General features: G+C 58.1%; 2 protein-coding genes across 4 annotated transcripts; both read left to right on the top strand.

Moving 5' to 3' along the window:
* The first annotated feature begins 1,178 nt into the window (after positions 1-1,178).
* Positions 1,179-3,170, top strand: PRR19 (proline rich 19). 2 transcript variants are annotated; one of them, XM_072776166.1, is made up of 3 exons: positions 1,179-1,309; positions 1,899-2,511; positions 2,631-3,170. In XM_072776166.1, the coding sequence occupies exons 2-3, from the start codon at positions 1,905-1,907 to the stop codon at positions 3,101-3,103; spliced, it is 1,080 nt and encodes a 359-aa protein (XP_072632267.1). In that variant the 5' UTR covers positions 1,179-1,309; positions 1,899-1,904; the 3' UTR covers positions 3,104-3,170. The 2 variants fall into 2 exon arrangements, with proteins under 2 accessions (XP_072632267.1, XP_072632276.1); XM_072776175.1 differs by lacking the exon at positions 1,179-1,309 and adding an exon at positions 1,311-1,408.
* Positions 3,171-4,976: 1,806 nt separating this feature from the next.
* TMEM145 (transmembrane protein 145) lies at positions 4,977-13,699 on the top strand. 2 transcript variants are annotated; one of them, XM_072776102.1, is made up of 15 exons: positions 4,977-5,138; positions 5,919-5,993; positions 6,110-6,187; positions 6,270-6,356; positions 6,450-6,551; positions 6,667-6,751; positions 6,863-6,934; positions 7,050-7,118; positions 7,876-7,956; positions 8,040-8,118; positions 8,264-8,357; positions 9,066-9,238; positions 10,043-10,163; positions 12,187-12,393; positions 12,882-13,699. In XM_072776102.1, exons 1-15 carry the CDS (start codon positions 5,019-5,021, stop codon positions 13,128-13,130), a joined length of 1,692 nt encoding a protein of 563 aa, XP_072632203.1. In that variant the 5' UTR covers positions 4,977-5,018; the 3' UTR covers positions 13,131-13,699. The 2 variants fall into 2 exon arrangements, with proteins under 2 accessions (XP_072632203.1, XP_072632210.1); XM_072776109.1 differs by having other exon boundaries at positions 4,979-5,138; positions 13,355-13,699.
* Positions 13,700-13,956: the final 257 nt, after the last annotated feature.

Raw genomic sequence — 13,956 nt, 5'->3', positions numbered from 1 at the left:
GAGTTGGGAGAAGATCAAGGTTGTGATTAAGAGAAGTAGAGGAGGAGGAGGAAGAGGAGGACTCTGAGGGTGAGGGGTTTCCTAGCAGTATTTGAGTTAGGCTTTGAAAAATCAGGAAGACTGAGTGAGCAATATTACACAGGTAATATAGTTTATCAGGGCATGGGGAGTACTCCGGCCACAGCTAGGCACTCAGCAGGGAGCCTGCTCAAGGATTTGCTCTCCATTCTGTCTGCCCTTCCCCTTGCTCAGGCATGATCTCTCTCAATTTTTTTTTTTTTTTTGGTCTGAGGGGACAATTGTAAATAGAAAAGTTGGAAAGGTAGAAAAGAACTGGAAGCAAAGCTTGTCAGGAAATGGCTTCGAGGCACTCATTTCATTCAAATCAAGTGCTGTTTCAAGTTAGATATATTGGCTCATTTAGATATATTGGCTCATTTTCATACAGCAACCACATGAAGGGTGTACTATTACCAACTCCATTTTACAAATAAAGAAACTGAGGGTCTGAGCAGCTATACACATCCCCAAGTTCACACAGTTCAAAGATGCCACTTTGGGCATTTGAACCTAGGTAGTTTAACTCCAGATCCTTGTGTTTTTTTTTTTTTTTTTAAGATTTTATTTATTTATTCATGAGAGACAGAAAGAGAGAGAGAGAGGCAGAGACACAGGCAGAGGGAGAGGCAGGCTCCGTGCAGGGAGCCCGCCGTGGGATTTGATCCCAGGTCTCAGATCAGGCCCTGGGCTGAAGGCGGCACTAAACCGCGGAGCCCCCCGCCCCCCCCCCCCACCCCCGGGCTGCCCCAGATCCCAGTTCTGAATGATGACTCTACAATGATTGTCTGGGGATGAACTCCGTGACTGCCTGGGGACCGACTGCCAAAGTAGACTGGCCCTTTACCCCACCCCCCACCCCCTAGTGCCTCGCCTCTTCGCACTTTCCAGAAAGTCCGCCAATAGACATCTGAGCCAATCAGCAATCAGGAAGGGGGCGGGCCCCAGCGGGCCTCGCAGCCAATTGGTGGATCGGAGGTGTCCAAAGACAAATGAGAGAGGTTTCTGAAAGTAAGGCTGGAATGGGCGGGACTATAACCGGCACTCTGCGCCTCGCCTCGTGCTTCACGGGAGCGGGAAGCCGAAGGGCGTGGGTGGGGCACACGCATGCGCAAAGCGCGCATGAGGCTCAGCGTGAGGCCTGGAAGAGACCCCCAGTGCGTCGTGAGCTGGGCTTACCGCGGAGAAGCAGCCACTGCACCCCACAGCCACGGGGGGTGGGCGGGGGCGGGGTTCGTTGGTCCAGGAGAAGGTGAGGTGCTCGACGCCCTGCCCCCACCAACTGTACCCCCCTTCCTAACCTCAACTGCCCACCCCTTCCTTGTCTCCTACCCTGGGCCACCTCACTCCCGTGAGTAGGCCCCAGTTCCTGGTAGCTGCTCCGTCGCCCCTTCTGCTTTCCCAAGGCCTTCTCTGTCTCCAGCTTTTTTTCTGCCTTTCCTTCTCTGCCACGCCTCCCTGCGTTCTCCAGTACCTCCTCTACCCCTGGATTTCTCCTCTGTTCACAGTCCCTTTCTGGTTCACCAGCTCCCTGTGGTCTCATGATGCCGTCCTGTCCCCCATCTTCTAGCTATTTCCTTATCTCCCTGTACCCTGTAACCCTTTCTCTATTCCCTGGCAAATCTCATTTACCATGACTCCTTTGACTCCATCTGACCCCTATGACTCCTTTACTGACCAAGCCTTTGCCAAAGATTCCCTCCCTACTACCTTACTCTCATCTTGTCTCTGTAAATACTCTCATCTTTCCACCTCACCCCAAACCCTCTCCTCTTCTCACCTTTCACTCTTAGTCCCCGACTTACTTGCATACTGATGGCCATTCTAGCTTTTTCTTCCAGGACACTATGGACCCCCGGGGGCCAGCCCCCCAGCCTTTCCAGCGGCCTGAGAAACCTGGTCGAGTCCGCCGTCGGAAGACCAGGCGGGAGCGTAATGAGGCCCTGATGGGCAGCCGCCGGCCACTTACCTGTCAGCATCCTTCTGTGACCAGTCAGGATCCTCTTGTGGCCCCTACTGCTCCCAAGCTTGTGGTCATAACCCAGGGCCGGCTGAGCCGGGAGCACCGGGGTCTTTTCAACCATGAGGTGAAATCTCTGGACGTGGCTCGGCTGCTTAGAGGTGGGCCCCTGGAACCAGGCACCCCGTCACCCCCTGCCAAACCCTCCCCAAGCCCAAGCCCGGTGCAAGAACCAGCTCTACAGTCAAGAGGCAAGGAGAACCAGGTCCCTAGAGGCTCAGGCCCAGGTCTGCCCAGTTCCAGTCCCGCAGAGCTCCCTGGCTTGGGGCAGCTGTTGGAGGAGCTGCAGTGCCAGCTGATTCTGCCACAGGCCTTCCCCAGGAGGAACCTAGTGCAAGAAGCCAGGGATGCCATTGTGAGCACCTTACAGGCCTGCCATGGCTGTGTGCCTGACCTCACCCTGGTGCTCCGTGGCTGCCAGCCGCCCTTACCAGGTGAGCCTACCTGTACTCCCTGTACTCCCCTTCCCCTTGTCTGCTCTAGCTTCCTGTATGCTCCTTCCCTTTGTCTGCTCTAGCTTAGCTGTCCCCGATGCTTTTTTCCTTTGTTCCAGGGACCAAGCCTGGGGGCCCTGAAAGCCAAAGAATGACACCTTCCTGGATCAACAGCCCCAACCAGTGCCCAGGGGAGGGGAGGCAGAGGAGGCAACAGAGGACAAAGGAGCTCACCTTTGCCATGCCTCACAGCTCCAGCACTCCTATGGTGCATAGGGTGAGCTTGGCACCATCAAAAGGTCCCTGGCCACCCCCCTTGCCCTTGTTGCCTTCACCATCTGGGGCAGCCTGGGGCCCCCCAACAGCCTTTGATCTGCTGAAAAGCATCTGGCTGGTAGCCACACCGCCCCCTCCGCGGCCCTGGGGGGTTGGGCCACAACAGCCCCTGCCTCAGCCACCATCACCCTTGTTGCCCGGAACCTCTGCCCTGGACTGGAGCCCCAGCCCCCCTGCCCCACTGCCCAGCCTCTCCTGGGTAGTGGCCCAGAGCAGCCCAGAGGCCTGGTCTTTTCCACCCATGAGACTGTACTGAGGGGGCTGGACAGGAGACAGGAAACCGGCACTCCTAATCACCTCAATAAAGTACCTTCTACATGGTTCTCTTGATTTTTAGTGAGTGGCTGACCCAGGACAGCAGCTTTGCTTTGCTGAGTTCTGTGTTCAAGATGGAGGGGAAGCTACCATCACTTGTCACCTTCTTGGGGTTTGAGGGGCCAGCAGCCTGGAGAAACCTGGGGCTTCGGTCAGTTTAAGATCTTCACCCACTGAAGCCAACTATGTGCTGGGCTCAGCTCTGGTGATGCTGGGGCCCCAGAGTGAGCGCTACTGTGGCTCTGTCCCCAGGAGACTTCTAGCCTGGTGGTGGGCGGTCTGGCCCCAATGGTTGCATTTGAGAGACAGAGAGGTGGAGGGGCTGAGGGAGTGATGACACTGCCCTAGTGATAAGGGAGTCCTTCAGAAAGAAACAGATCTAGACTTTACATGTTTTAAGATTACTAAGAACTTACTAGTAAAGGGGGGAAAAACATTTCAGGCAATACCAAATTGCTGTTCTATGGCATAGCATGTGCAAGGCCTGGAGGAGGACATATAGAAGACTATTTTCATTCAGTCCATATCCGGAGGCTATCCTGGGACCTAGAGTGAGTCATGTCCAGTCCCTGCCCTTGTTGGGCTCCTGGTCTGGTGGGCTTGGAACTGTGTTCGAAGGATCATGACAGGAATGGCAGATGAGGCCCGAACCTGCCCCACAGGCTTTTTACTTTGGCCCAAGATACATTTAAAATTTTTGAATTCATTACCCACCATTACAAATCAGTATGCTTTAAAACAAAAGCAAAACAAAAAAAGCTCAACACATTTCTGGCTTGTCTGAAAAAAAGAAAGAAAGAAATTTGGCAGTAGACCTACTATCCCTTCTGGCAACAACTGGCTCAAGCCAAGTAGCCGAGGCCGCCTTTTCATGGGGCTCACACTCTCTTACACTGAAGTGTTTCATGCACTTATGTTTCCTGTTGGCCCCTGGCTTAGAAAGTTTTTTAAAATGATATTTTGAGGAGCAGCACTTTTTTTTTTTTTTCGGAGAAGGGGGAGGAATGAAGCTAGAAATGTTTGTTGGAATCTGATCAGGAAAACGAAGCTGAGGGACTTGGATGCTACTCTGTTAAGCCTTTCCAGGGATCCTCATTGCCCACTGGGAAACCATAAGGTTGGAACCAGCCGGCAGGGGACTGAAGTGGGAGATCACACGACTTGGCGGAGGTCTAATGAGAAAGTGGCAAAGCTGGGTTTTGAACCCAGGCGGCTGGTTTCACTCTGCTCTGGGCTTCTCACAACACCACCTCTTCTGCCTCACAGCAGCCAGATTTCACACCCTGGTGAGCGGCGACTGGACAGGGCCAGGCAACAGAATGTAGTGGTTGTGGCCCAGAACAAGTGGTGTGCCCTCTCCCTCTTCTGTGTCCCTGTGGGCACTTCACAGAGCCCATGGGATCGCGGGTGGACACAGCTGGGGATGGTTGTCATGGGGGCGGGGATGAGCAATCAAAGAGCAGTTTGGGGACTAAATCTGGGGGAAGTCAGGACAGAGCTGGGGTCTGTGGGTTGGGGGTCACCCCGAGATGGCAGTCTGGAGGAGGAGGCATGGCTGGGGGAACGGGAGTTCAGCGTAGGACACGGGGAGCCAGAGGTATCAGGGACACCCCCAGAGGGGAGAACTGAGGCTGGGGCGGGGTGGAGAGGCTAGGAAAGGGGCGTCCTCTGTCACACCGCTTGGGAAGGCGCCAGGCCGGGCCATCCCCGAGGAGGGGGGCGGGGAACGCAGCGCCCGGCGGCCCCTTTAATCGGGGGCGCGCGCTGGCCGGCCCGCGCGCTCTCGCCGCCGTCGCCGGGCCGGAGCCGGAGCCGAGCTGGGGCCGGGGCCGGGGCCGGGGCCCGGAGCGGGCGGAATGGAGCCCCCGCGCGCGCCCGCTCTGCGCCGCCTGCTGCCGCCGCTGCTGCTCCTGCTGCTGCCGCTGCCCCCCCGCGCCCGGGCCAAGTACGTGCGGGGCAACCTCAGCTCCAAAGAGGTGAGCGCGCTGGGCCCTCCCCTGCCGCCCGCCGGGCCCCCGGGGACGCGAGGGAAGGGAGGGAGGGGGGCCGCCCCGCCCCCTGGCACCCTTCCCGGGCGGCCCCCGGGAGCCGCGGGAGCCGCGTGGGGGGAACGGGGCTGAGGGTTACGGGGTGGGGGGGCTGGGTCAGTGTTGAGGCCGAGAGGGGCTGTGGGGTCGGGAAGAGACTTGGGGATGGCAGGAGGGACATTGAGGTCAGAGCTGGGCGGGGAGGAGGGACTGGTTGGGAGAGTCGGAGTTTGGAGTGGGGGTTGGGGGGACGCCGAGGTGGTGCTGAAGGGACAGCACTTTTCACTCCGCGGAGAGCCTGGAGTTCACACTCCTGCTCAGGCCCGGGCGAGAGCCGTTTGGAATATTCCCCAGCACGAGATGGTCTCTGGGACCACCGTGGGGGCGTGTGTGTGGATAACCCCCCGGGGCGGGGGGGGAGGGATGGCAGTCAGGTGGAGTCTAGGACTGAACGTGGCCAGGGTGGGGATCTGGCCTCCAGGGTCTTTCTCAAGGCACTTGGAAAACGGGAGAAGTGTTTGAGGGGAGAAGAAACTGAAGAAACTTGGGTGGGGGGGCATCTGAGGCAAGAATCCAGGACCCAAGGTGAAGGGATCACAGAAGGATCTGGGAGGTAACTTGGTCCCCTGTGTTTCTTGGGAACCAAGTACCGAAGGGTAGGGAAGGAAAGTTGAAGGCCTATGGAGTCCAGGGAGTTCTCAAAGGACTCGGACTGGGCCCCTTTTCCAGGACTGGGTGTTCCTGACGAGGTTTTGCTTTCTTTCGGATTACGGCCGACTGGACTTCCGTTTCCGATACCCTGAGGTGAGCCTTCCCCAGCCAGTCTCCATGCTGAGGCTGGGTACTCCCTTGGCCTCCTGAGGCAAGGGCCAGCCCAGCTCCCCGCACTTCCCCAAACTTCAAAAGCTCTGGGTTTACAGGCCAAGTGCTGTCAGAACATCCTCCTCTATTTCGACGACCCATCCCAGTGGCCGGCTGTGTACAAGGCAGGGGACAAGGTAAAGGCTGTGAGGAGGTTACATGGGAGGGAGGAGAAGGTCGAGGCTGGCCAGAGGGTGACCAAGTCCCTGCCTTCCCCAGGACTGCCTGGCCAAGGAGTCAGTGATCAGGCCCGAGAACAACCAAGTCATCAACCTTACCACCCAGTACGCCTGGTCAGGCTGTCAGGTATGGGCCCAGTCTGGGAGTGGGCAGGTGCTGAAGGCCGACAGCCTCAGGGCTGTGCAGACAGGCATCAGCCTTCTTCTTGCTCCTTTTCAGGTAGTGTCAGAGGAGGGAACTCGTTACCTGAGCTGCTCCAGTGGCCGGAGCTTCCGCTCAGTGCGAGAGAGGTGGTGGTACATCGCACTCAGCAAGTGTGGGGTAAGGGGCTGGGCCGGCCACCTGGGCCTTCTCTTCCATGCCGTCCTGCTGACCCCCTGCCTGCCCAGCACCCCCCCCACCCACTCCCTGACTTAGGCCAACACACTCTCCACAGGGAGATGGGCTACAGCTGGAGTACGAGATGGTCCTCACCAATGGCAAGTCCTTCTGGACTCGGCATTTCTCGGCTGATGAGTTTGGTGAGCATAGGGGGACCCAGAAGCCAGGATCTTTGAGGGACGTCAGAGTGGAATGCCTGCTGAGGGATGGCTATCCTGACCTACCATTTCCTCCTTCTTCCAAATCGGCAGGGATCCTGGAGACGGATGTGACTTTCCTTCTCATCTTCATCCTCATCTTCTTCCTCTCCTGTTACTTTGGATGTGAGTCCAGCACATGGTGGTAGTGGTGGGGTTAGGAGTTATGGGGGGCAGGACTGGGGTAGATGAGCTACTTTCCTTCCTGTCTGTGAACCACCTGACCCTCCCTCTCTTCTAGATTTGCTGAAAGGTCGACAGTTACTCCACACAACTTATAAAATGTTCATGGCTGCAGCAGGAGTGGAGGGTGAGGTTTAGAGTATCACAACTTTGAGTTCTGCCAGAGGAGGGAGCTAGGGTCCAGATACCTGGGTCTGAGGGAGGAGGGGCTGGGGGCAGAACTCCTGGGTCTGAGGGAGAAGAGGCTGGGGGCAGAACTCCTGGGTCTGAGGGAGGAAGGGCTGGGCGCAGGACTCCTGGGTCTGAGGGAGGAGGGAGCTGGGGGCCTCATTCCTGGGTCTGAGGGAGGAGGGAGCTGGGGGCCTCATTCCTGGGTCTGAGGGAGGAGGGGCTGGGGGCGGGACTCCTGGGTCTGAGGGAGGAGGGGCTGGGGGCAGGACTCCTGGGTCTGAGGGAGGAGGGGCTGGGAGCCTCATTCCTGGGTCTGAGGGAGGAGGGGCTGGGGGCAGAACTCCTGGGTCTGAGGGAGGAGGGGCTGGGGGCCTCATTCCTGGGTCTGAGGGAGAAGGGGCTGGGGGCAGGACTCCCGGGTCTGAGGGAGAAGGGGCTGGGGGCAGGACTCCTGGGTCTGAGGGAGGAGGGGCTGGGGACTTGGACATCTGGGTGTGAGGGAGGAGGGGCCTGTGGGCCTGGAATCTGGGTCCTGCAGAGGTGGGGCTGGGGCTTGAACTCAGGAGTCTCCCAGGACATCAGTGGGAGTAAATAGTCTTGAATCCTGATGGGGATGAAGGAGGGGTTCTGGCCATCTGGATCACAGTGCTAGGGAACAGTGATGCCCCAAAGCCGGTTTCTGTCTTTCCTCCCTCTGCCCATTCTCCCCTCAGTCCTGAGCCTCCTGTTTTTCTGCATCTACTGGGGCCAGTATGCCACTGATGGCATTGGCAACGAGAGTCTGAAGATCTTGGGTGAGAATGAAGTGGGCCGGGGAAGGGTGCCCGGGCTCTCTCTGAGCCCCGTGTCTGAGACGCCCTCTCCTCCCTTCTCCCAGCCAAGCTGCTCTTCTCCTCCAGCTTCCTCATCTTCCTGCTGATGCTCATCCTTCTGGGGAAGGGATTCACGGTGACACGGTGCCCAGGCTGGGGCGGGAGGGCATGCGAGGGGGAGGTGTGGTGGGGCTAGGGAACAGGGCACTTGGGTGGACCTGGGGGGTGGCTGCCCGCTTCTCCCTGACAGCCCCCACCCCTGCTGTCTCCCCTCATGGCTGGCCGCCAGGGGCCGCATCAGCCACTCGGGCTCTGTGAAGTTGTCGGTCTACATGACCCTGTACACTCTTACCCACGTGGTGCTGCTCATCTATGAGGCCAAGGTGAGTGCCACCCGCCCCCACCCCACCCAAAGCTTTTGGCCACCTCCTCCACCTGTCTGCCAGCCCTTCCCCACATCGCACCCTTGCTGGCTCGCTCTCTCCCACTCTGCGATTTCTGCCTGCCCATCTGTCTCTCGAGTGCCTGCCTCCCCTCTTCCCCATCTCTGAGGAGCCTTCTTCCTCCTCCCTCTGTCTCTCGCTGTCTGTCACATTTATGCTCGATGTCATGCCTGAGAGTTCAGGAGTCCCACAGACCTGGATGCCACTCTAGCTCTCTCACCTCCCAGCTAGCTGACCTCTGGTAATGCCCACCCCCTCTAAGCCTGTTTCCTCTTCTGTAAAATTAGTAGGGTCTTACCTGTCCCAGAGGGCTCCTCTGAGGCTTTATGTCACCTCGGCTTTGACCAAAAGGTGTCCGTCTTAGCCTCAGTGTCCCCATCTGTGAAGTGGGGTGATAATAAGACCTAACTTCATCAAGTGGATGCAAATGGAAAAGCTTATGTGTCGTAGGTGTCTAGCCCCATGCTGGGCCCCTGGTAGGAAATGTGCTGCCCTTCTCTACATGCTTCTATTTCCATTTTGTGCTCTCCTGCTGCTTCTGTCCTGACCAAGTACCTCTGCCCCCTGGGTGCCCAGGGGTGGGGTCTGGGGCCCCTGTATGGAAGGCAGGGGGTCAGGGCTATGATGAACCCTCTCCCTTGGGTCCAGTTCTTTGACCCGGGCCAGGTACTGTACACGTATGAGTCGCCGGCGGGCTATGGGCTCATTGGGCTGCAGGTGGCGGCTTACGTGTGGTTCTGCTACGCCGTGCTCATCTCCTTGCGCCACTTCCCGGAGAAGCAGCCTTTTTACGTGCCCTTCTTTGCTGCCTACACCCTCTGGTGAGACGTGCTGGGGCCCCAACCTGTCCCTGTCTCCTGGGGCCTCCCAGAAATGGCTCTCCGTTTCTCAGACCCTCCTCAGTGAGGCTGACGGGCTTTTGAGTCAGGCAGCTGTGCCAGGGTCTGCCACTTACTCACTTTGTGGCCTGGAAAAAATTACTTTCCCAAGTTAAAAAAAAAAAAAAGTGCCTCAGGTTGCTTACCTGTAAAGAAAGGATTATCTTGAGCATGCGTTGGTAATATTGGGTCTGGCACATAATAACTGTTCAATGAAAGCTAGTTGTAACCTTTTTTTTAATCATTCAATGTGACATAGCAGGACAGTAGACAGATTCTCAGCCCGACTGCCTGGGTTTGGATCCCAGTTCCAAACCTTGTAAGCTGTGTGACCTCACACAAATCAATTAACTTCTGTCTGCCTCAGTTTCCTTACCTGTTTAGTGGGGATAGAAACTGTACTTGCCTCATAGAGTCATTGTGAGAGTTAATGAGTTTATATACGGGAGATGCAGTAAGTCCTTATGTTCATTCATTCACCAGACACCTTCTGATTTTCTATCAGGTGCTAGGATTTGGGGTGGGGTGGAGCTGAGTTAAATTCAACCTAGTCTCTCCTTCCAGAATTTCCCAGGCTAGTGGGATTCCTGGCCCCTTTTAACGTCTGGCTTCTGAAGGTCACACTTGACTTCTTTCTGGTTTGGGACCCACTGGGGCCCTGTGCGTGTGCATGGCAGGGGAGCTGGGGCCATGGGGTGGGTAGGAGGGCAGGGCAGTGTTTCTACTGACCCAGTACCTTCCCTTTAGGTTCTTTGCGGTTCCTGTCATGGCCCTGATCGCCAACTTTGGGATCCCTAAGTGGGCCCGGGAGAAGATTGTCAATGGCATCCAGCTGGGGATCCATTTGTATGCTCATGGCGTATTCCTGGTGAGGAAGGGCATCCAGGTGGGAGTGGGAGCCTGATGGGCGGGGGACACGTGAGGGTCCCCACCCCTGATCTTTCTGAATCTTCTGTTCTGAGCTCTCCATCCATTTCCTTCACTTCATTCCTTTAGTCATCCAACAGACATTTACTGAGAGCCTGCAGGCTACTCTATATACCCCCCAGAGTCCACCTTCTTTTATTCCTCTCTCCTACCTTGTCCTGCCCTCTTCCTCCAACCCTACTGCCCCATTTTTTTTCTTAAATAAATTCTGTGTTCAATGTGAGGCTCGAACTCAACGACTCTGAGATCAGGAAGCCGCATGCTGTACCAACTGAACCAGTCGGGTGTCCAATAACTCTACCCTCTTTCTTTGCCCCCTTCCATTCCCATTCGGAACCTGTGTCCCCAGACTCACATTTCCCTTCTGTATCCCACCCCACTACCTTTCCCAAACTCCTTGGTCACTACTACAGCCTTCCCCAACACATTCTCCCATCTGCCATCACAGGCCATTGTCCAGGAAGAAGCAGGTGGGGTGGGCCAGGCAGGGACCCCAGGAGGCCTAGATCTGAATGATATCAAGAGAGTATCAGCACCAAACCTCTTTGCCCTGGTTTATATTCTATATGGCCTTCTGGGTGACAGTTCATTCATCTATATGTTTGTATGCCTTGTTTAATTGTCAGAGCAGCCCCAGGACAGGATGGATAATGGTTATTGAACCCACGCTACAGAAAGGGTTAGAAGCTAAGGCCCAGATAGGGGAGGTGAACTGCCAGGGCTCCATAGCATTTGGTATTAGGTCAGAGACTTGAGCCCAGTCCTTCCCCAGCATACCAGCAGAGGGAGCTGGACAGAGATATAGGTCCTTACCCCAGAGGTCCACAACATGGACCTGGGGAGGGAATGTACTCAGTCACAGATGGTCCAGTCCCCCATCTTCCACCCCAGAGCCTGACTTAGGTACAGACTGACCTTCCCAGGACAGCACTTCTAAAAGCTCTGCGGGAAGTCTGAAAGGAACAGAGAGAGGAGAAATGCTAGGAACCATCATGTGCCAAGCTCTGTGCCAGGGGTTTGCATTTCTACCCTCTCCTCATCTTTCTAAGTAGGCACTGCAATCTCTTTTCCCCAGTGAGGCTCAGGGAGTTTTATCAACATGCCCCAGATCCCATACTCAGTGAGCTGTGGGGCGAGAGGTAGGGTGCTAGCCCGAACACGGAAATGCAGTGCCCTTTTAGCTAGACTTCACCTTCAGCTGCTTTCTTTCCTAAAAAACGCTGTTAGTTCAGCACTGCTCCACCTCCGGCATTCCACAGTTCCTTGTTTCCTACTGAGCACAACCTTGGAGGGGTGGGGGTGGGGGGGTTGTGCTAGGTTCCCATGGGCTGCACACCCAGTCCCTGCCCCCATGACCTACTAGACTAACTGGGGACACATCTCTACATTTGACCAATACCTATCGAGCACCTATGAGCCCAGGTACTGTTCTAGCTGTTGGGGATTCAGTAAGGAACTGAACAAATTCCTGCCCTCATGGAGTTAACATTCTATAGAGTCTATCTGGTGTTGTCCAACTGATCTTTCTGTGTTTATGAAAATATTCTAAACTCTGTGCTGCCCAGTACAAGAGCTACTATTCACGTGTGGCAACTGAGCACTTGAATGTGGCCAGTGTAATTAGAAGCAAAACTTTTCGTTTACTTTTGATTAATATAAATGTAAACAGCTCCATATGGCTAGTGGCTATCATACTGGACAGTGAAAGGCTCTGACCCTTAACCAGCCAGCGATAAGTCAGTGATCAGGGCTGATGGAGGAAACATCGCAGGGTGGTTGAGGGAGGAAAAAGGTCGGAGCTAGGGCACGGTGAGAGCTCAGAGTAGGTGTCTAATCCAGGCTGAAGGGCCGCAGGCAAGCGTGGGGGATGTCAAGTGAAGGGGAATCCTTAGGACCCCGTGTTTATGGAGACGGCCTGAGGCCTGGACAGTACTTCTCCAACCAGCACCTGGCTCTCGCCCCAGATCATGACGCGCCCGTCGGCGGCCAACAAGAACTTCCCGTACCACGTGCGCACGTCGCAGATCGCCTCAGCCGGGGCCCCGGGCCCCGGAGGGAGCCAATCCACGGACAAGGCCTTCCCGCAGCACGTCTATGGGAACGTGACGTTCATCAGCGACTCGGTGCCCAACTTCACGGAGCTCTTCTCCATCCCCCCGCCCGCCTCCTCCGTAAGCCCCGCGCCCCCGGCGCACGAGGAGCTGCTGGCGCCGCCCCTGGAGTACCTGACCCCGCTCCCGGCCCCGCCGCCGCCCCCCTCTCCCAAGCGCCTGAGCCCACCCCCTGCCTTTCGCACGCCCCGAGCCCCCACACCGCGCCGCGACCGCCCCCCGGCGCCCGCGCCCACCCTGCCCGACTGGGTCCTGGCGCTGCTGCGCACGCCCCCGCAGACGCCACGCGCGGTGCCCCCGCCCCCCGCCTTCCGCGGCTCCCCGCCCGCCCCCCGGCCGCCGCCGGAGTTCGCCCCGCGCGCTCCCACGCCGCCCCTTGAGTACCTGGCCCCGTTGCCCAGACGCCCGGCCACCCGCCCCTTCCCCGACTGACACCTGCGCCCGCACCTCGGGAGGGGGGCTCCTTTGCGGGGAGGGGGACGGGCCTTCGGGGCCGCATCTGCCCCCCGTGGGTCCCGGACGGCCTCTGACCCTGACCCCCCTCCCAGGCCGGGAAGCAGGTGGAGGAGACGGCGGTGGCGGCGGCGGTGGCCCCGAGGGGCCGCGTGGTGACCATGGCCGAGCCGGGCGCGGCCTCCCCGCCCCTTCCCGCTCGGTTCCCCAAGGCGGCCGACCCGAGCTGGGATGGCCCGACGCCGCCCTACCAGCCGCTCGTGCCCCAGACGGCGGCGCCGCACACCGGCTTCACCGAATACTTCAGCATGCACACGGCCGGGGGCACCGCACCCCCGGTCTGAGCACCCTAGCCCACCCCGCCCCATGGGCCGCGCGCCGGGCCCCGGCCGGGCTCCGGATCCCCGCTCTATCCCGGCCCCAGGGCTCTGCCATCCCAGGCCTTCCCGACCCTCCCCACCCCGCGCGCCCAGGTAGGGGTGCGTACTGGCCCGCCCCCCTCTCCCGTTCCCCCGACTTCTGTGCCAAACGGTCCCGCGGGAGCCGCTCTCCCCGTCCCCTCCCTCAGCCCCTGCCCCGAGCGGCGCCGGATTCTGGGCTCCCGCTGTTCCGAGACCTACGGCCCCCTGGCCCCCTCCGAGACCTCTGATCCCGCCGGACCCCGGAACACCAGTGACGATCGCCGGGACCCTGCCCGTGACTCTCCAGGACTCCGCGACCCCGAGCCATTGCTCCTGGGACGGAAATTGTGAATCTGGTCTCGACTCAAACCTTCCCTTGGATCTCTGTGACCTCGGACCCGAGCTCTGCCCACCCCATCTCCATCCGGGGGCCCCCCCTCAGGTCCCCGGCAGAAAGACTTTCTCCCTTCTTGCCAAAATAAAGCGGATTCGTTGAGTTTTTATCTATAAAATGGCCTCTTTACATCTTGCCAGTGCTCAGAGGCGGGGCGGAGCGTGAACCAGCCCAGGCTCTGGGCCTCGGTGTGTCCGTCTGTGAAATGGCATTTTGGGAGGGGCCTGCATAGCCCTGGCCTTCACGCTGGCCCAGACGCTGGCAGCACTGAACCAGCGATTCATCTAACAGAACCCTCCTCACTACACCGCTTTTAATTTCGCCGTCTCTTCTCCAGTCAGAGCTAGAGGCGCCCTCCAGTGGCACAAACTTTGC

The sequence above is a fragment of the Canis lupus genome, chromosome 1 (assembly GCF_048164855.1).
Source record: "Canis lupus baileyi chromosome 1, mCanLup2.hap1, whole genome shotgun sequence".
Classification (NCBI taxonomy): Eukaryota; Metazoa; Chordata; class Mammalia; order Carnivora; family Canidae; genus Canis; species Canis lupus.
Note: the sequence above shows the minus strand (reverse complement) of the source record. Positions and strands in the feature narration are given on the sequence as shown.